The 22,713-nt window shown below is 38.6% G+C and overlaps 2 protein-coding genes across 9 annotated transcripts in view; both read left to right on the forward strand.

Moving 5' to 3' along the window:
• Positions 1–2,585: 2,585 nt before the first annotated feature.
• On the forward strand, positions 2,586–4,045 carry LOC148187460 (cytochrome c oxidase subunit 8A, mitochondrial-like). The gene is made up of 2 exons (XM_088087514.1): positions 2,586–2,804; positions 3,813–4,045. The coding sequence occupies exons 1-2, from the start codon at positions 2,691–2,693 to the stop codon at positions 3,918–3,920; spliced, it is 222 nt and encodes a 73-aa protein (XP_087943640.1). The 5' UTR covers positions 2,586–2,690; the 3' UTR covers positions 3,921–4,045.
• A 2,183-nt stretch (positions 4,046–6,228) lies between these two features.
• Positions 6,229–22,713, forward strand: part of unc79 (unc-79 homolog, NALCN channel complex subunit) — a 46,783-nt gene continuing 30,298 nt past the window's right edge. For 3 of the 8 annotated variants that reach the window (XM_088087566.1, XM_088087568.1, XM_088087569.1), the window contains exons 1-10: positions 6,230–6,424; positions 9,575–9,695; positions 14,194–14,507; positions 15,288–15,458; positions 15,612–15,707; positions 15,816–15,871; positions 19,281–19,410; positions 19,546–19,610; positions 21,587–21,675; positions 22,070–22,110. In XM_088087566.1, coding sequence (XP_087943692.1) covers positions 6,403–6,424; positions 9,575–9,695; positions 14,194–14,507; positions 15,288–15,458; positions 15,612–15,707; positions 15,816–15,871; positions 19,281–19,410; positions 19,546–19,610; positions 21,587–21,675; positions 22,070–22,110 — 1,105 coding nt within the window. In that variant the 5' untranslated portion in view covers positions 6,230–6,402. Of the gene's footprint in view, positions 6,425–9,574; positions 9,696–14,193; positions 14,508–15,287; positions 15,459–15,611; positions 15,708–15,815; positions 15,872–19,280; positions 19,411–19,545; positions 19,611–21,586; positions 21,676–22,069; positions 22,111–22,713 lie in introns of all 8 variants that reach the window. The other 5 variants (XM_088087570.1, XM_042501466.2, XM_088087567.1 and 2 more) reach the window with 4 other exon arrangements.

Consider the following 22,713-nt stretch of genomic DNA (forward strand, 5'->3'; position numbering starts at 1 on the left):
CATTCTTGCCGCCCTACTTCCTTTCTTTCTTGTCTTCTTTCCCTATTTTGTCGTAAATAACTACAATGCTTAGGAGAAATGTAGTTGAGTAAAAGTATACATTTTATTTAGCAAATGCAGTGAAGTAAAAGTGAGAGCTGACTGAAAAACATAAACTTAAGTGAAGTAGGCTATAGATGCTCCCAAAATATAGGCTTCTTAAGTACACCACTGAATAAAATATATGTCTGATATATTCGGTATTCTACCTCGAAAAGTAATTTCAATAAAAAGCTGTTGAAAACCATGAAAACATCCATCATATTAGAGCAGGGGAGCATGCCATAAAGCTATGTGCCGCCTTTAGTTTGAAAGCAAAATAACCTTTTTTCCTGTATTTTGTTTACCTTGACAGGATCAGTGCTGTGAGCCGACTGTTTAAGAGGCCCGTCAGTACTCCCAGCAGTTTGTGCAATAATACATTTGTGAGCGTCCTCTAGCGGTTTGTTTGTGGCAGTGAGGATTTATGTGAACTACGTAGCCCCAAAATATCCAATCAACTTTCATTTACGTCACAACGAACGAATTTTTAAGATTAAGATTTAATTTTCACGATTAAACCCAACTGAAACTTGTTAAAGACGAGAAAGCTCTTAAGTTTTTTTCATTACTAAATGTGTTTAAAACGATTTGAGGTAGCCCTGTTTTTTTATCTGTATGTATTTGATTTTTCTTTTATGTTTTATTTTTGTTCTGTTTCTATTCATATCTGGATTTTTTATATCTGTTTGCTCAACCCAAGGCAGATGTCACTGAATGAACAGTACTTGAAGTGTGCCTTGTTTGTCTGTAATCATAGAACTCAATATTGAACTGAATGAAAATTTAAGTCCCCAATCAAACATCATATGAGCCTCTTTTTTGTTGTCATTTTGTTTTTTTTTTTTTTTTTTGTCATTCATGGAATTACTAGCCTATGATGACTTATGTCATACCTTAAAATCTTCTTCTCTAGGCTACAGTATGTGGGCCATGATAATATGCTGCTGGGAGAACCCCTCTCCTCTATTTGAACGGGTGTATGTCTGTATTGTACGCTGTCATTTAGTTAAAATTCTCTTGCTCTCCTGTTGAGGGCGACACAATACTTGTAATGTAGGTCAAAACGTCTCTGGCGCATATTGTAGGCTGTAGCTTTTCTTTTTAATAATCATTTATGGACTTCAAGGTCATTTTTGCAGTTTTCTATTAACAGAATCCCCCATTTTATACACATGACATTGAAAAAGGAACTGGAAACCATCTCAATGTGACTCGTGTAAGAGTAAAGACAAGTTGAGTTAAAGTCAAGCCATAAATGTTATTTATGCTCACCGGCCTGCTCTTACATTAATAATTCAGGAGCTCAAGCACTTAAATTTAAGAGTATTCTAATCTGGTAAAGTGAGGGGAATATGTGTCATTAATTAAGATTATTGAGAAGAGAATTGAGTGACCCTGTGTTTATATTATTGCATGTTTTTTTTAGCCTAGATAATATGATGATAAAGGACTTTTAAGATATTTTTATTTTATTTTTTATATTTTTCTGCTAGGGTTCAGGTCTGGTACTTGCTACCCATAAAGTTTTTTATTTTAATCAGGAATGCATTGCATCATTTCTTCCCAGAACTATTCATCTGTTTTTCTACTTAATCACAACTCTGCAGCCATGCCCAGTAAATCAGTTGAAACCTTTTAATGTTAACATTTGGCATTTTTAATGATGTGCAGAAGTCTATGCAAAAAAAACCCCAAACAAAACTGATTCATACGCAAGACACTGAAAAGAACTCTAACTTTGAATCTTGGCAGACTTTGTCCACTTTTTATGATATGACTTACTCCTACAGTTATTTAAAGTTTTGTCTGCATGGTAATCATACTTATATTTTAATTGACTGCCAAAAATGCCCTCTATCCATTGAAAGCATATCTTAAGTACTTGTAAATGTTGGCTCAGATGATAGTTTCTTACTATCTTGAACACTATATTTTAACACTCCATTTTAAACTGAAATTGCTGTCAAAAGTTCATTTTAACCCTTTGAAACCTGGAGTGACACCACTGTTCTTGTGCTGCTTTCGGACGCCATTCACAAGTATTTAAACCTTTAAACCCTGAACAAAATGATACGATTTCTTTCAAAAACATGGGTTAAAAGGCAATGAGCAACTTGGCAAAAGATCCACGCATTGCAAGAAATTAGAAAAAATGTACAGGGAAACAATGTCCGTTGAAGAATCTGTATTTATGATGATCATATAAGGTATTTGTAATTATGTTACAGAATTATTGTAATTTTCTTAAAGCCCTCTTTCCAAGTCTTGTTTGCCATTTTTAGACTTTTCTCTTTTTTTCTTTTGTTTGTTTTTACTAATGCCAGGTAATTTTCTTGTACTTTTTACCAAGTTCTTGGTAATTTTGGGGTAATTTCTTCTTTCATTGCTCATAACAGTTGCACAAACAAGGCCAGCTTTCTTCTCATAATGTGAAGTTGTTCAGTATGTTTACATGAGTGTCTTTGGTCCATGGAGAAAACTCCTCCCAGGAGCAGTGATGGGAATTAGATGAAAGTTGTGACTATCTGTTAGTATCTCACAGGATATGAGAAGAAATTCCACAGGAACGTTAACATTTTCCTCTAGATTGAGTGACTCTGAGCAGTAAGATGTTCTCCCCTCTTAGGATACCCACTGTGACCTCATTCAGGATCGCAAAAGCTATTCAGCAAAATCACAGATCAATCTACAGCAAGCCTCCTAAGGACAAGATCGGGCCAGTGGTAGGTCTGAATATTTTTGTTAGTAATTTATGTAGAAGTTGAATGGACAGACATTGTTTGATTGTAGCAAAATGTAACACAACATCAGGGACTTTATTAATGTTTTTAAGTGGGCACTAAAATTAATCACATTATGGGGACCATATCGGCACACGAACAGTGAAACAGACTTGGGAAGTCAGTATCGGTTATACCTCATCGTATTTCCCCTAATGCGAGGAATTCAAGCAAACTGTGCTCCCCAGTCTGTAGAGTGGGCGATATGTTTTATTCATTTGTTATCCATAAGTCAGTGTGAAGCTCTGGCCTCTGTAAAGGGATCCTATGATGGAACTGCAACACAGCGGCCAGTGTTTATGCCACTATAACTCTGCTGATCTGTCCTCAGGGACATGCACAGGGGCTTTTACAGAGCCTGGCTCAGGTCAGGAATACCAGAGTGCAGAGGGACAATCACTGCAGAATGTTATAAATGGGGGCTGCTGTTAAATCACATGGTGAGTCACTGAGATTGGGACCTTCTGTTGTGGATACAGGTGTTCAATCACCTGTATTCAACACGTAGCCGATGACAGAAGTTTGGAGCTAAACCACAGGACTTTAAAGTGCTCACTAAAAATCAGTCATTAGTATAATTCTGAGCCAGCAAATATGGAATATATGTGTATTGTGTAGATATATTTGTTTATTAACATGTATATGTATGTGTATGTGCAAGTATGTGTGCATATGTGCATGCATCCACATGCTGAAGTGCAATGTATGCATGTATATATGTACACACAATTTAATGTTTAACTATCCATGTGATTTTTCATCCTCACTGTAAATCTGAGTGATGCTGCATTGAGCTCTATACCAATCAAATTTTCCTGAATTTGTGTTTTGAAAGATTGAATACATATTTGTACACCAATGAAAAAGCATTAAAAGGTTGATCACAAAAAAAGTGTAATGAAAATCGTTTTTTGTGCATTTATGTTTATGTTCTGATGGACTTTCTTACAGCAATCTGTCTTTGCCATGTGTGTGTTTGCTGTGACTCTCTTGGCCCCGGCTGGATGGATCATGCATCACATCCCAGAATACCGGCAGAGATCACCTCCGCATCCCTGACATCTGCAAGAACTGCATTCACAGAAGACACACATGCACACCCTGTTACTGTATTTGGATTTTTCCGATGTGTAAAACGAAACTTGATCATCTAAATGTTTCCCTGTATAAAGACTTTGATATGATATCTGTTGTGGTATGCTTTCTTTCTAAGCCATGGAATATATAAATAAAAATACAGGCCAATTTGTTGTTTGGAAAATGCTTAGTATTTGCTCCATAGCATAAACAGTATGAAGCAGAGGGGTCATCCCAGGGTGCAGTGACAGGATGTTGCTCTCGATCAGCTGGAGATGAGATGGAAATACTCCAGCAGTTCTTGGCACAAACTACGATGAGAAGGGTCTCTCAGTCTGTCAGCAGTTCAAACCCCTTAAGTCTGTTTATCTTTTAATTGCATTTTGCTACCACAAAATGATGCAGAATTTCAATTGAAAATGTTGTTTTTATCTCAGGCTTAAAGAATAGTATATAAGGAGGGGCGAGCGGGGTCAGTTGGGCAGGGGAACAATTAGCCTTTTAGCCAGTTAGAAAACAAATATGCCTTTGCAAATCATCATATTCGTACTCAGCCACAGCCTCTTCACTTTCAGCCTCAAAGTGGAGACCCTATGACTATTCCTCAAATTTTATTCACAGTTTTGAAAAATGAAGCCTGCAATTACATATTTAACCCTTTTATCATTTTCTTTTACCACATTGTTTGTTAGTTATGACACACATAAAACCACATCTGTCACACTTGGGACTGAGGACCCAAAAGCAGACAGACAACAGATTTTAGGAAAAAAGAAAGAGTTCTTCGATACAATTGTGAAATGGCAGGAAAATGATAGATAGGATGACTGGCTGAGGTGAGGTGTGATCCACATTGTTGTGGTATTTTCAGCTGGAGGTATGGGCAGGATTTTTGGCTTGGAATCCTGGCAAAGATCACAAAGAGGTCACAAACACAAACAGGCAAGAGGACAAAAACTGGAAAAGGTAAGAAACAGAGCTGGACTTGGCTTGGCACAAACTGTGTTCGGCAACAACCAACAGGGAATGATTGTAGAGCTGGCTCTCTTGTAGGTATAGGCTTGATTGCAGGCAGGTGTGTAGACTGATGAGCGCCATCAGGTGTGTAGAGTGAAGGAATGCAGACGAGGGGGATAGGGGGAGAATCAAGAACAGACAAAGCCAAAACAGAACAGGCACACACCAAACACACAAAAGTGACTGGAAAAAAATAAACAAAAATCACACTAACACAGACACACAGGAGTCACGTAGGGCCGGTTGTGACAATATCATTGGAGGGCTGTTTTTCAAGTGTATCTGCTCTCCCTGGAATGATTGAGACAGTTACCCAAAGGCATTTGGGACAGTGTTGTTTATAGTTCCTACCTCTTTACAAATTAATAAAAATGGGACTAAAACAAGACAAAGGCTTGTCCTGATTGAATAAGACCCACCTTGAAGTCACTGACTAATTTAAGTTCACTGCATGAACCCACCGGCCTACATTTCAACCCCATATTTTGAATTTTGAAATATTTGGGCAGAGTTCAATTATTTTACCAGTTTTACATTTTTGTAATTCTTTTTTTTTTTGGCAAAATACAACCAGCTCAATATCTTACATAAATCTATAGGCAACATGTAGCCTGTAGTCACCACATTGCGCCAATCAGTGCACTGAAATGAAGACTACGAAGACTATCTCAGTGAAATATATTGTCATTGTTGTTCAAACAGTCTGTGAGAAATGGAAGGTTATTTCATGTTGATAAAAAAAATGTCCAAACTGACCCCGCTCTCCCCTACATTTTTACATTAAATAAAACCTTATAATTAAGGGGGCTAAAATGTGGCTGTGCTACCAAACATATGAAATATTACCAATCACAAAAAAATGAAGATGAGAATTTCCTAAAACATTTAAACAAGCAAAAATGTATGTATTTCCCTTCATGTCACGTCATGGTTTATGATCATAACAGTGTGACAACCATCTGTTGCACGTTTTGCCTTTTATATGCAGCACTGATACAAAAGGAATATCTCTGCAAATACACCTTTCCTTCCTTGGTATTCCTCTCCTATAATCAGCTCAAACAGGACTGATAGGGTTGTTGTAATTCTTGAATGACAATTTGTCAAAGGCGGATCAGTCCATTTGGAAAGGTGCGTTGTGGCAGATGTATATCAACATTCCTCTCCGCCACGAAAAAAAAATAAAATTCTTAAGATAAAAAAAAACAAAAAACAGTCTCACAAAAATTGCTCTTCGTTTTAATTCCGCTAAAAGCGACCGCAGCACCGTTGAAAAAGCCACAGTGTATAAATCCATCGCGCAGAGTGGTACAATCAAGCCGAGCCTGGGCTGCAAGGGGGGTATATTCACTTTTTCACGACTGAGGGAAACACAACGCCGGGGAGGAAAAAAAAACACTAAAACAATTGACACTCTGGCTTTTATGTTTCCCCAAGTGTCTACGAAATGTCTACGAAGGCAGAGCAGTGTAAGTACGGCTGTGTGTGTGTCTCTTTTTCCTGTCTTGTCATGGGGGTTAGAAACTGGAAATTTTTGTTTTAACCAAGAAAGCGAATGAGGGGAGCTGTCCTTGGTGATGAAACCGTGGTTGCCGTGGCAGGTTGCAACACGTCCTCTCACTGCAGAGGATGGCTGGAGGGCTCAGCGAAGCACACAGGAAGCCACTGTGTAGATGTGGATTTCTCGGCATGTTAAGAGGGAAAACAATTTAATGGCTTACGTCGTCATGTTATTTATTTATTTTGATTGACGTGGCGGGATGAGTCGCGTGCAGAAGGCAAGGTGTGCTTCTGGTCTCAAGGTCGACCCGACAGGTTCTTTGCTGAACAATATGGTGGCAATAGATTGATCAATAATGTGGTTTGATCACAGCGTCCTCAAGGCTGTTGTTCATTGCATCCTCAGTCCTCCGTTTGCTTTTGAAACAGGTGGACAGCAACCTCTAGCTTTAGACTCCCCTCCATATTACTGAATGATCTCTGCACACTTTAATCAGATATTGGTGCTTTAAATATATTACATATGGGGTCAGACTTAATGTTTGGGGCTTCAAATTGAATTGGCTTAAAGTTGTGTTTTGCAAATATTGTAATAGCCATATAAATGGAAGAATTAATCAGGCAAGTACTGGAAAAACAACAGAAAACAACCATGTGGCAGCTGCTATCTCCATATTTCCATATGTATCACTGTGTTTTGGTATTAAAATGTACAAACCCCCCCCCAAAAAAACAACAATTAAGATGTTAAGGTTTAAGAAGAGACAAGCATGTATACTACAGTTTGTTTTGCAGCACACACGTTGACCACACATCTGTATTTAAGTGTATAAAATATGGGGTTAAAGCTAGTGTTCTGGGCTTTGATTTTAATTGGCTCAAAGTTAAGTGTTGTTGATATTGTAAAGTGGGCAATGTGTGAAAGAATTTATCAGGCAAGTAGCAAAAAACAACAAATTGGCAGCTGTTATCTCTGCTATCTTCATGTTTTTTCTAATTATCACTGTGTTTAGGCGTGAAAATAATCTAAAGAAATCATTCCAGATGATTCTATTTATAAGTATAATCATGCAAAATATTAAAGTTTAAGAAGGGAGATGCATGTGTGCTTAGTATGCTTTGCAACAAAGACACTGACGACACATCTCTAGGTATGCAAAATATGGTGTCAAACTTGGTTTGGGGCTTCCATATCAACTGGCTAAAAGTTGTGTTTTGCTAATATTGTTAACAAACTTGCAGCTGTTATCTCTGCTATCTTAGTATTTTTCTATTTATCATCATTAAAATATTCTAAAAAATCTAATCATTGAAAATGTTTAGGTTTAAGAAGAGAGGTGCATGTGTGCTTCAGTTTTGCAGCAGACACTGACCTCACATCTCTATGTACATAAAATATGGGGTCAAACTTGGTGTTTGGGGCTTCAGTATCAATTTGCTAAAACTTGTGTTGCTAATATTGTTGAATGCTTAATATACAGAAGAATCAATCAGACTTGTATCAAAAAAATGGCAAATTGGCAGCTCTTATCTCCAGTTTTTTGTTTATTGCTTTGTTTAGGTGTCAAAATGTTGTTGTTTTTTATATATAAGCATTAAAGATATTTAGAATGAAAAAGAAAGATGCAAGAGTTCTACAGCATGTTTCCCAGCACAGATGTTGACCGTACATTTATACATCTTTAAATATATAAAATATGGGTCAAACTTGTGTTTGGGGCTTCCATATCAATTATATGATATTACTTAGTGGGCAATATATGGAAAAATTAGTCAGGCTGGTACCATAAAAACAACAAACTGGTAGCTGTTATCTCCATTTAAAAAAAAAAATTATTACTATATCAAGGCATCAAAATATTTAGAAAAAAAATAATTATGCAAGATGTTTGGGTTTAAGGAGAGAGACACACGCTGCAGTGTGTTTTGCAGGACAGATGTCGACCACACATCCACACTTCAGTTGGGGCCTCAGTTTCAGTGGACTGAAAACTGGGTGCTGCTAATATTGATTAGCATTCAATATATGGAAGAATTAACCACACTATCAGAAAAAAAACAAGTAATTGGAAGATGGTATTCAATTTTTTAAATTCATTGCTGTGTTTAGGCAGCAAAATCTAATATAATCATGCATGATGTTTCGGTTTAAGGTGAAAGGTGCATATGTCCTACATTATGTTTTGCAGAACAGATATTGACTACACATGAACATCCTTAAGTATACAAAATATGGGGTTAAGCTTGGTGTTTGAGGCTTCTGTTTCATTTTGCATATAGTTGTGTTGCTGATTGTGTAGAGTGGGCAATACATGGAAGAATTAAACAGGCCAATATCAGAAAAACAACAGAGAACAACAAATTGACAGCTGCTATATCCATATTTTTAATATATTGTCATGTTCAGGTGTCAGACTGTTTAAAAAATATGTAACAGTCAAGATGTTTAGATTTAAGAAGAGCGATGCATGTGTGCTACAGTATGTTTTGCAGCACAAATGTTGACCACACATGCTCAGAGCCTGCAGCTGTTATTTTTATTTTGGAGTTTGTCATTTACAGGTCAGGGAGAAAGCTAAACACCACTGCCCAAAGTCACAGAAAATAGGTCAGTGATCATCAGCTCCAACTTATTTTAACTCTTATTTAACCAGACACAAATATATAAAGAATTCCTACCTAAAACAGTGACCCGGGGGAGAACATAGAAGGCGTCGTTGCTAAAATGTCTCTCAGTATCATCTGCTCAGAGATGAGTAAGACCTCTCTCATTTCTCATGCTGACTGCATTTTCCCCAGCTTATCTTGGGACTTGAACTGGCAACCTTTTGTACATGAGCTTATTTCTGTAAGCAATAGGTTGCTGTGTCCTCTAGGGCTTTCCGTGACCTCGCTGCTTTACCAAAAAGGTCACCTGGTGAAGGCCAGAGAGCCATGGGAACACTGGCTGTTGTTTAACTTGATAATTGGCCATGCTACATGCTGTTTGCATGAACATTCAGCCAAGAAACAACAACACAGCTTCATGCATGCTCTATTTGCATTATCTGTGTGCTCAGATTCACATGTTAGTCTCACTAGTGTTGATTTGCTTGTTACTCTGCTCTTATTTTGTCCAGTTGCCTCTAAGATACGATACTTGCAAGAGTATCACAACCGTGTGCAACACAATATTTACCCTGTGCCCTCCGGAACAGACATTGCAAACACACTGAAATACTTTTCCCAAACCCTGCTCAGGTAAGTACCCCGCTCTGCAGCCTACAGGTGAAGTAACAGACTGTAGGATGTTTGATATTTAGCTTCTTCTCACGATCAGAAAAGATAACTTACAGCAGGTTCTTCTGACACACTTGAAAGGGATGACAGTGAAAACAATAATTGGCTAAAATGAATTTACAGTCAAGAGGAAGCTAGGGAAATGTCCGCCTGCATCTACTGCCTTGCCTACACTGCTTTGACAGATAGGGGAAGAGGGAGCAGATTTCCTATGGAGTTGTGTTAAAACAGCAGCAGAGATAGACGGCTCTGATGTTTATTGATTCAGTGGTCGCCTGCTAAATTAACGCTTCCCTGGGGCGGCCTGTTGTGTCCTTCCCAGAGGGGGCCGGTGGAGAGCAGCTCCTCCGGCTCTACAGTTGCAGGGTCAGCCCGCTCCCCTGGGTGCTGTGAAAGCCCAAGGAAAGGAACAGCATGTTATTTCCTCCTCCAGCACAGGTCAAGTAGGCAGCCATTTTGGACACATCTTGTTTCATGATGTGTCATGTCCCTGCTTTTCCAGCTGGAGCTTCTTTCCATATCAAAGTACATTGCAGTGATAGGATATTTTTGGTACGTCATATGGTTGGGTTAGTCTTACTGCCTGCTGGCTTCACAGAAAATATTAGTGCTGTCCTGACTTATTAGCTAATTTAGAAGAAGGGTTGGATTACTGGAGGCTGAACTTGAATGCCCCACTTTTATCATTATTATCAGCTTAGGGTGCAATCTATTTGAGATTGGCAGCCGGCCTCAATTCTACACTTTATGCCTCAGCCCCATAAGGATTATTCCTCTGCTGAGTGATGCTCATAGAGTATCCTGGATACTTTGTGCTTTGCTGAAGGGCTGTCTAGCACCAGCAGCCACTGGGCTGTTTTAAACATGGCCTCTCATATGTCTTTGGCACAGACAGAGCATGACAGGCGCTGCAACTGTGGGAATCTGTGTTAAAGGGTAACTTCAGTACTTTCAAACCTAGACTACATTATCCTATATTTTTGTGTCTAAGTGACTAATGGGAACAACATTTTTTGAAATTGAAATCCCATAATGATGAGCTCATAGCAGCTGACAGCCTTGAAACAGGCTTCAGTGTAACCACTGGGGCATTTGTGCACAGTCAATTTTTGTCACTGACAGGCTCAGATTGTTATTAGAAGTGTCTGACAGCATTATGGAAAGGACCTCTAGAGATAGACCACCAGACTCTTTTTAAATAAATGGTAATTTTATCAAAGTAAAATGAACTTTATTCATAGTCAACTGAAACACAATAAAACTCACAAAGCCCTCTTGTTTCATCATACCTTAATTCCAACAGTCATCGGTTTTTGTTTGGTTGAAACACCCTGAATTCCTTCGGTTAGATGGCAAAATATGCTGGCTGTAGTAATCCTAAAATTACTGTTTATTTATCTGTCTCTAGGGATTTTTTCTGTAAGTTGTCAGACACTCTGTATTTACTTGACGCAAGCGGATGGTTCACAGATGCTCTAAGTGGTTACATTGCAGCCTGTTTTGTGGCTGCCAGCCTCAGCGGCCTCGCTCAATGCTGTAAAATGTTCACAAATTGTTGTCTTCATCAGTAATTTAAACAAAAACAAATAGGATCCATGTCAGATAGGGTCCATGTCAGTTAGGGTCCATGACGACGATATCAGACAGAATTGCCAATATGGTACACATTATTCCCATCATCAGTTTGACATTGCATCCTACTCTAACCAATATCCGTAGGGTAGGGGGATTTGATTTTTCTTAAACATATTGATTTAGAATAGTCTTAATAGCAAAGTTTATATTGTCTATAGGACTTTACATTGTTATTATTACACATTGCTTTGACAACAGCTCAACCCTAACTTTTGATCTGCCTGTGGCACTGTTATCAGTCATTTTTTTATATGTTTTGGATTTTTTTAGATTATTTTTAAGGCTTTTTATGCTTTTAATGATAGTAAAGCAGAAGATAGACAGACGAAACCTTGGCTGCTGCAATGGCCTTAACCTATATATGGTGCACACTCTATCAGGTGGTAAGCTAGAGGTCATTCTTATTTCACAAAGAAACTGCTGTTTCATGTCACAATTCCAGAGAAGTCAGTCAACTCGAACTCGGTGGAGTGGGCAAATTCAAAAAACATCTTGACCAGTGCAAAGTTTCAAGTTGAAAAATACAGAAGTTACCCTTTAACTCAACTAGCGATTTTGCCTCTGAGAGACAGCGCCATTCTAGTGCTAAAAAATTGCTCCTTATGATGCCATTGTCAACAGTTGCTCGATATTTTCCCAAAGAAGAGCCTCTTAGCCTCAGATATGGAGAACGAGTAATTTTCCTCACCATTACAGTGGTCTGGTTTCCTCGGTGGGACTCCAGGATTATCTATACACCTGTGCCTTCTGAAGCCCAGTGGGGGAAAAAGAGAAAAAGAAAAGTGCAAATGAAAAAGAAAGAGAGTGAGAAAGTGGGAGTAGTGAGCCTTGAAAAGTGGAGCAGGCATGTGTCATGCTCCTGGAAAGAAACAGTAAAATGGCCCAAAGTAGGTGGTTGCTGCTGATTCATGCACCTAATTTAGGTTCAGCACAGGTCAGTTTCAGAACAGAAAATAAAGAAGGGTTAATTTTTTTTTGTTTACTGACAATTACATGTGCCTCCTTAAAGATGAGGCATAGCTTTGTCATTTCTCTGCGAGTCAGATTGAGCTCTCTGCATCAGTGACTTCATGCCAAGCTGTATCACTCTGAGAAGGATGACTGTAGGGATGAGAAATCATATCCAGCATTGTTTAGACATAGTGTTCTGTAAATCCATAAATTCAGGAAGTCTGATTATGCTCTGAATTACTGCTACACACAGACAAAGTCATTGATTTTGTACTGACAGTGCAGGGATTGACAGTCAATGTATGTCATGTGTCTGTACCAGTGCATTTCTACATGTGTTTTATGTGTCGTATATGTTTGTAATTTTTCGTGTCGTTTGTACGTATGTTTGTATGTATGCACATATGTGTGTGTCTTTCTATATGTTCAGTGTATGCGTGTGAGCGTGTCTGTTTATCTCTATGTTCATTGTTCAAAATGATGTTTTCTATATGAGAATGGGCAGTGAAAAAGTCATACTCTGGGATACAGTCTGTTGTGAGTTAGTTTGAACTGCTTGAGTTTATAATAACGCAGCTTTACGAATGACACTGACTCAAATCTTACAGAGTATAACTTTGAGGGGATAAATGTTACATTCTGCTGTTGACAGTATAAACTGTTAAGCCTCAACATTATGCTTCTAATGTTATGTTAAATAATCTTGAAATCCCCTTTCTCACTTGCCGAGAATGCTGTAACTCTACCTTTTGAGTGACCTTCCGAAAAAAAATATTAAAAAATACATCAGCATTTATAATCTGGGCTCTCTTGATAAATCCCATTCATTTGCCTGATAGAACAGCTTAGCTCTTTAATAATGTGCAGTAAAAAGAGCAATGCTCTCTGGCCGCCCCTTCCCCCTCCTCCACCCTAGACGCTCCACACTCAACCCAACTAGTTTTTCCTTTTGTTTTCCCTCTCTCCCAAAATTAAATATGTCCACCACCTTCCCCAGGGGACAGCAAACACAATTGTCCATCCTGCATTAGCTCACAAACATAATGCTACCAGTCATCTCCCCCCTGATACTATTCCTTTGTCATTATAGTTTCTCCTCTACCGTAGATTAGTTGTTACATTTATTTTAGAAACCTGAATCCATATGCCTGTTGGATCTCATTATTTCTCCTGATGATACTGGTACAGTATCATAACGTATGCATACGGACATTATTTCTCTGGTGCAATAAACATGTGCTGTGACCTAGGAGCACTTGATCTAACCTCACACACATGTTTATTACTGGCTGAAGCATGTTTCAAAAGTGTCACCTCTGTATTTTCCCGAACCAATTTGGTGTCACTCCCATCCTTGACAGCCCCACTAAAGACAAGGAAATTTCTTTTTTTATGATTTTTCATTGGCCTTTTTGCATGGTAGCCTCTGACCTTGCTGATTGGAAGATGGCAGCCATCGAGGGACAGTCGTTTGCACTGTGCCTTTTTGGAGAAGTATGGGGTTGCCACTGAAAACATGCCATTTTTTATATTTTTGCTCCTTGTCACCAGATACGCATGAGATGCAGTGATCATTGCAGTTTGTGCTCATGTTTTTTTTGTTTTCCAAGACAGACAAAACGAGATAAATTGAATCTAAAGTCACTCTGAACAGACAAAGCAGGGAAAAATTGCCCGTGCCTTCAGTGATACAGTCAAATAGTGAGACACTGCATCCTATGTGGGGTTTATCTGGGTTTGTTTTTTTCTATTTACGCTGTCTCTGTAGTGCCATTTCAATGTAATGTGCTGTTTTTTTGTGTCTTTGTTGTCTCTTTTTTTCCCTTGTTCCCCTCCCCTACCCTCCCTCCCCTCCCCTCCCGCCCCGGAGCAGCATTCTGTCCCGCACAGGCAGGAAGGAGAACCAGGAAGCTTCCAATTTGGCCGTGCCCATGACCATGTGTCTTTTTCCTGTGCCATTCCCACTCACCCCATCTCTAAGACCACAAGTCAGTTCCATCAACCCTACAGTTACTCGCTCCCTCCTTTACAGCGTTCTGCGCGATGCCCCGTCAGACCGCGGGGGGCAGGGGCAGCAGAGTCGGGACGCTCAGCTCTCAGAGTACCCCTCTCTGGACTATCAGGGCCTCTATGTGACCCTCGTGACCCTGCTTGACCTGGTGCCCCTGCTGCAGCACGGTCAGCATGGTGAGTCAAGGCCCAGTGCACCACTGTTTGTCATCATCATCCCGAGCCGTCTGGCCTGCATGAAGCCACTGCTGCTTTTTTGGCCTCTTTTGTAACTGGAGGAGAGAAGTCCTGCTGAGGATCTTGAGAGGGATGCATGGGGTGATTGGGAGCACGCTGGATCCTGTCAACTTAATCGTTCATAAGCCATTGGATACACCAGACATAGGCCTTCTCTTCTGTGTATCATACTTGACTGCATGTTTGTAATGTAAAGTGGGAGAAATGTTTTACTTATGTTGTCATGTGCAAATATATAAGTTAAATGGAAAACACACATAGTCAAATGTAATGTTTTATTTTATTTTATTTTTTTTCTTGACACGTTTAGAATACATCTCAGAATGACTTATTTCCACACTGTTTTTCACGGGCCCAAGGCTGCATCACAGTCAGTGCTCTTGTTTTTCATGAATATTTTACCACTGTTAAAAAAAGCTCAAAAGCATGAAAACCCATCTCCTTTGACTAGAATGCTCTACTTTTCCTGAGGGCAAATTTTACTTGAGTGGCTTTTTTAAAAAAAAAGCTCACTGCCCTTAGCTGAAGTTCATATTCCAATTGTTCTCTTTTTTTTCCATTGTTATACTGTTATATAAAAAATATTTACTGGCTGAAATGTCATGTAAATTTTGACATCTGTGGCTGCATACAGTATGTGAATACTGTATGCGCTGGTAATTGAATGAGTGTCTGTGTATCTCTCTTTGTCTTTTTGTTGCCTTTTCCCTTTCTCGTCAGATCTGGGACAGTCCATATTTTACACAACAACTTGCCTCCTGCCCTTTCTCAGTGATGATATTCTCAGCACTTTGCCCTATACTATGATCTCCACTTTAGCCACATTTCCCCCTTTCCTCCACAAAGACATCATTGAATACCTGAGCACCTCTTTCCTCCCCATGGCTATATGTGAGTATGATCATCATGAGATAATTTAGACAACTAATTCACTTACTGTCCTGATGAAACTGTTCCGTTTTGGTGGGATAATTAGCAATTTATTCAACGTATGAGTTGTTTTATGTATTAAATGTTATTATTCTCTTCCTTGCTTGTCTGTAGTGGGCTCCACTCGGAGGGAGGGGGGAGTCCCGGCCTATGTTAATCTGTCTGCCTCCTCAATGCTCATGATTGCAATGCAGTACACCACAAATCCAGGTAAAACATAGAAATGGCTGCTTTTGAAGCATGCATGCAAACATAACCTACAGTTTATTGTTGTGTAATGGCTCTCTAATTCAGCTGGTCTCCTCTTTTTTTTCCCAGTGTATCACTGTCAGTTGTTGGAGTGTCTAATGAAGCACAAACAGGAAGTGTGGAAGGTACTTCCCCTCTAAACACATAATGCAGATATAAAATTTTATGTGTATGACACAATAGAGTGGTGAAGTAATGAGGCCTAAAACGCGGAACCGCATGTGCTAAAAGTCCGTTAGCCTGTTAGTACTAACACAGGCTAAAGATATTTATTTGTTTTGTTCTGCAACATAAAATATGTCCACTTAAAACCAATTTTTGAACTTTTAAGGTTTTACTTGTCTTAAAAAAGGCGGTTGCTAACAAGCGGCTAAATGGGACTACAGGGTTTGTCCGGGACATTCGGCGTCATCACACCGGACACGGAAACTCATTAAACCCACTTGTACGCCTTTACAGCTTTACAGAGTCGCACTCGAACTTTTAGATTTAAGTGTTTATAATAGTTTTCGATTGTGTTTTTACAGTGTTTGTAGTTGTGACGTTTAAGTTGTGCGACTGCGATGTAGTTTGTGTATAGCCTACCAATAGCTTTTTGCTTCTGGCAATTTCATTTATGCTTCAAAACACACAAAAGTGGTGTTCATCTGTGACGATTATCATGCTAAACAAAACGTGTAAATCTCATAAACTTGTGTTTGTCACAGAGCTTATTTTGGGCGATAATCAAAAATCCCATTCAAAAATCCCATCAGGTTTTTGACGAGGGAACCTGTGCGATGCCAGCTTCCTGGTTAGCCTTCAAAAATACGCCATCCCTTCACCACTCTATAGGTTTATGCAGGAATGAGACCTAAAACCCGCCTTTGAGCTCCCATAGCTGTGTTCGAAACCGTCCCCTCATTCACTCACTCACTATTCACTATGTGGTGTGTATTAAATAGCACACTATATAGCGAATAATGAACAAGATTTCGGTCATTATGTTAGAATTTTTTTTCCCCCCGAAGAAATACATTGCGTACCGTGTAGTTTCTGGCAGATTTTTCAGTTTATCAGTCTTATAGACTGTATATAATATGTGTCTTTACATGCAGTCTATTATCTGTCTGCATTATTCCCATTCATAAGTGTGATGACTCTGCAGAGATTATTTTTTTTTAAAAAGGGGAGAAAGAGTTTATTACTTACTGTGTGGAGAAGCATTACAATGACAAAGGTGAAGAAATTAACAGTGAACAGTTGATTTCTCTCCAGTTAAAGTTAGATATAAACCGGCTAATGTCACATTAGCTACAATGCTGTTGGTTAACTTTGGGTTATGTGACTGCACTCTGTCAGAAATTTGATAACTCTGCCGATTTAAATCTCCATGAAAAGTGACTAAATTAATGTCAAATAAATCTATTGTAGTAGAAAGTACAATATTTCCCACTGAAATGTAATGAAGCAGAAGTATAAAGTAGTCAAATGGAATTACCCACGTAAAGCTACCTCAAATTGTACGAAACTAGCTACATTACCTGAGTAAATGTCATCTTAATTAAAGATATCATTAAGTGACGAGGCAGCGACACTCCTCATTGTGCTATGAGTAACTCCTCGTACATGCAGTACATTCAGTTCTTACTAGCATTTCTCTTTCAGCTTCAACTGAACAAATTACTGAAGTGGTTAAACAAATGTATGTTTTGTAAAACGCTAATGTCTGGATATTCAGGCTGAATATTTAAACATTTGATTTGTATGAGTGCAGTCTGTGTAGTTACTATATGAATCAGTGCAGACAGATAAAGCTGAAATCCTCCATGTTAAAAAATCTGCCAGAAACTGCACACTGCGGTGATTAGTATCAATCACTGTTTAGTGGATGAAATTATCCGCTGAGAATTCGAACACCACTACAAAATAGCGAACACACTATACAGTGCACTATATCCGTGATAGGGGCAGTTTCGAACACAGCTCTTGTCTTTAAGTTTATGGTTTTTGAGTAGAAGCCTGAAATAAGGTCTGTGGTCAACACAAGCTTGTTCTCTGACATAAAGTTTGTCAGTAAACTCCTCACTCGTGAATTTTGCAGCGCTTTTTGAACGGCTATGTGATTTTACAGTGGCATTACTTTTGAAATAGCTTTACAACCTCATTGTGGTGTTCGAGGTCATCAACTGCATTGTAGTTTGTTTGTAGTTTAATGTTAGCTTTTTACTTTTCGTGATTGCATTTACACTACACAAAAAGCATTAAGGGGTGTTCATTTGTGCAGATTATCTTAATGAAGCAAATGTGTAGGTATCATAAACTTGTTTGCCACAGAGCTCATTTTATGCAATTATCCAACTTTTTTGCTTTTTGCTAAGGGATCCACGGTGATGTTAACTTTTTGTCCTACGAAAACAGGTCATACCTGCTCCACTTTATGGAAGAGTTTCTTTCAATGATTTTTATTGTTTATATTTTAAATTGACAGAATTAGTATGAACAAAATATAAAGGAAATGATAAGAGCCAATATAATAGACAATAAAACTGAGTTTAAATGAGAAATAAATAAACAGACATTTTTTTTTATTAAAAAAAAAAGATTATGGAAGAGTTTCATTTCAAAGAGAGCTGAAGTCATGACATCATGTCTGGGTTTGCAAAAATGTACAAAGAAGGAAAAAAACGGACAGAAAATGGTAAAGAAAGAAAGAAAAAGGGGGAAATGAAAAAATAAAGAGAGAAAAAACAATACAATAAAAAAAGAGAATATAAATATAAATGTAAATATAAATAAAATATGCAACCTGGCTTTCACCATTTCTTTTTTATGATGTCTATCTGAAAAAAAATGTTTCTGGGATTTACTTTTCATAATCTAAGACAAACCGGAATCCACTTCAGTTTACAGCTTCACTTTGGAAACATTGCTCATTAGTTTTTTGGGTTTTTTTTTTTGCTGTGACAGAGTACTCTGATATTTGTGAGCTAAGTATGACGCTAGCTAGAGCAAGAGCACGGTTAGCTTGTGTTAGCATAAGCACGAAAGAAGAAACATTTAGCCTAGCTCCGTTGAAAGGTAAGAAAACCCCCCTATCAGCAAAAGCTCGCTAATTAACACGCTTGAAATTGTTTCTTTTATCTATAAAAAACGGAAATGTAGAAAACAATGCATAACATAACTACCCCTAAAACGACAACATGTTATTTTATATTTCAGGTTAGCTCCTTATTTTTGTGCCAGGCTAAGCTAACGGTCTATTTGTGCTAGCTTCATATTTAGCAACATGAGAGCAGTATCTTATTAAGTCGATTAACTCTTGGCAAAAGAGCCGAATACATATTTATTTAAATATAATAACTAAAAAAAAGATATAGTCTAGATCCTATTTTTTTCTTAAAATATTGAAAATTTGATATCAGGCAACATTTAGGCTTTACAAAATGGAAATATAATGTGTTGGAATGAAAACCTAATTCTCTTCATTTGTATTCAAATATCTTCAAATATAATTGTACTTTGCAATTACTGGTGATGTTATACTGTTTGCAGGACCTTCTTTACGTTATATCCTATGGCCCATCCCAAGTAAAGCCTCCAGCTGTGCAGATGCTGTTTCATTACTGGCCCAACCTGAAGCCACCAGGAGCCATCAGTGAATACAGGGGACTTCAGTATACAGGTCAGATTCTCTTAATGTCATATCTGCTGCTTAATCTGCCCTTCATGTAACTAAAGGTCTAACTTATCTCCCATTTTCCTTCTTTTCTCCTCCCCTACTGCCAATCTTCTGTCTCCCCACAATTTCCTGCATCAGCCTGGAACCCCATCCACTGTCAACATATCGAGTGCCACAATGCTATCAATAAACCGGCTGTCAAGGTGACTTCAGTCTAGAAAAATATGTTAGATAAGCCTTAAACATTAACTCTTACAACACAGGTACATTCACTGTTGGATCCCTCATCCCTTTACCGCTACAATGCATTATTACTATAAGAGGATAGATTAGGAGCACACTCTGCATTAAAAAGGTGCTTCCCTTGAGATATCCTTGGGGAATGCATGGGGTATGGGCCAGATTGCCTTTCTGAGTTCAACCGTGCGTGTCGGCATATTTGCTTTTGTGAGCCCCTCGGTAAATAAATCAGTGCGTGCTGGGGCAGCTGTGGGAGTGAGGTAATGATATCAGCTTCTATTCTACTTTACACCAGTCTCTGTTGCTCTGCTTTATCAGCTCCGCCTGCCTTTACTCAACTGTACTCAAAACTGACAAATAGAGAAGGAGCAGGGGCATGGACAGGGGCTGGATTTCAATTACCACAAGCAGGGAGGGGGTATGGGGAGAGGGGGGCTTAATTGGAAACAGTGACCCCGTGCAGCCCTTGAGGATAGGGTGGCATCAAGTGAGCACAGTAAATTACAGTGCACCATCTGAACATTGAGGCCATGAGCATTGAGGTTTAGCGCAGGGCCAGGCACAGGTTGTAAGAGAACAGGGTGAAGCATATGCACGCAGCCATCCACACAGAGGCGTGGGGAGACAGGTATATGATTTCTTGAGCAGCATCATGATATACTGCCTTTGGAGAGTGCTATGTGTAAGGGACAAATGGAAAATGGTAGCTGTGGTAAATGCATTGTATGGTATTCTGTTCTGAGGGACTGTACTGAAATTATTTTGGGGGAGGGGGATTCAGAAAAGGGGAGAGATTTTTTTTTCTTTATTGGGAGGGCACTTCTATTTTTTGGGGAGAATGGGGGAGGGTCTTAAGTGGTTGAACTTTTCATAGAGCACATCTGACTTTATTTGCAGTGTCTACAGTGACAGAATAAAGAATAGTTGGAATATTTACTAAATGTCAGATGTCAGTTGCAGTCATTTCTGCTTTCAAAAGACCAATACCCTTTAACTGGTAACTAACTGTTAAATTTTTGAGGAAAAAAAGATTTGAAATACAAGAGGCCTTTCCTTTGTTACAGTGACTCAGTCAGCTTTAGTGCTGCATTTCGAAGAACTATCTATTTAGAGTCGGTGAAAGGTTAATGTTTTGTGATCTAAATGTATTGCTTTTTAAAAGAAAATTCTGTTGGCTTTGCTGACAGCCAGCCATATTGACATGGAAATTTGCCCACCAAACAACCTCTGGTCCCAGGTCACCCTGGTTAGTAAGTGGCTTCATTTTGAGCTGCAAGCCCCCTTTGCATGGTTAAATGTGTCAGCACCATTAGCCCTGCTGACACTGCTAACTGCACTAACAGAGCTTACATTGATAACATAGTCAGCGATGCTAAAGGAGTTTTACGGCTAAAAAACTGAGCTGCTTACTCTCTCGGGCGAGCTGGGGGGAGCCAGGATGATGAGCACATGGTTCCACATGTCAGAACAAAGTTATTAGTGGTATTCATTAAATGAGCAATGCTGCTGACTATCTTCCTACCAGACTGGTGTGGTGCATAGCGCAGAAAATTAAAGAGTAGCACAATTAACCTATAAATCAACATGTGTAACAAGTCATAAATAATAGGTTGACATTCCTAAACAGGGTGCACAATTTAGCTTTGTTTTACTCCAGTTTATTTGGTGGCTATGTGAAAATGATAATTCAGTTAAAAAGTTTTAAATTGGAACAATCTTAAAGTCTTTTTGAACTTTTGGCTATTCATGGCAAAATTATTTTTACCCATTTCATAGGATTTCACTTTGAAAATTGTTTAATTTTCAGTTTCCCTCCTCACCCAGATATTTTTTGTCCGTAAATGAGCAGCGATAGTTTGAAAATGACATTTTACACATCAGTATGTTCACTTTTTGAATATCACATCCATATTCTAACGCCACCTGTCTTACTTTGCAGATGTGTATAGATCCTACTCTCTCTGTTGCCCTGGGAGACAAGCCCCCTCCTCTTTATATATGCGAGGAGTGCAGCCAGAGGATAGCAGGGTACGCATCTGTTTCACCTCTTTTCTCCATCCTCCCCCTCCTTCAATAAGATGACATTCAAAACATACATCACCTACTGCCTGCCTCATTATTTGTCCTTATTCCTTATCAAATCCGGGGGGAATACATCGCCATGGTTACGTAATTCCTTCGCGCCGATAATGAGATCATCATCACGAAACCACACAGCCACTTGTTTCTCTTTTCTCCAGTGTGTAGCATGTTATAGTTGCATGGCTCTGTTTTGCATTGTCTTTTATACTGAGGGATGATATTCTGTTTCACAGCTCTGTTAGGAAGTTGCTGCGTGTGTGTGAGGGGGGTTGTATTTAGGCTCTGTGGTGCAGTTTGTGTATAAATCAAGCATTGTTTGTTCATTTCTTGACCTTTTCAGGGACCATGCTGAATGGCTTGTTGATGTTCTCCTGCCCCAAGGTGAGTATTTATTAACAAAAAGAGGTTTCTGTCCTGCTCCCCACAGACAAAGAGCATATATATAGTAAATGTGAAATACATGGAATATATTTAGTATAATCAATGATATACTGAAAGGTTTTAACAGAATAATATGATACTGTGGTTAGTGTAGGGACACATATTTGATCCTTTACTTTTACTATGCTTATAGCTAAAGTTAAATCTGCTATGTACTCAAAGTTTAGTCGTCTGGTTATATACATAAAAAGAATATATAATTTAACCTTTTTTTAGCACCTGTTTTCTAAAATGATTATGCTTTTCAGTGGAAAAGGTGAGAGCAAAAAAGACAAAGAGAGAGAGAAAAAAACCCCAAAATAAAACCAAGGAAAGGCACATCAAGAGCAAATGTAGGCTGACTAACTAGAAACAGGTCACTTTTTTCCCTTTTTCTCTTGCTTCTAACTCTTAAGGTACTGTAACATGTGACTTTCCCCAGAGTGGGAATAATAATATTTTATCCCTGATCTTATCTCAATATCAGTGAAGTCTTTTTCATCTAACAACAAACATAAAAAAGTTTAATAAACAAGAAAAAATAAAGAAAGGAACAGGAGAGCA

Source organism: Plectropomus leopardus, chromosome 14 (genome assembly GCF_026936395.1).
Source record: "Plectropomus leopardus strain MGB_pleo_1.0 chromosome 14, ASM2693639v1, whole genome shotgun sequence".
NCBI classification, from domain to species: Eukaryota; Metazoa; Chordata; class Actinopteri; order Perciformes; family Serranidae; genus Plectropomus; species Plectropomus leopardus.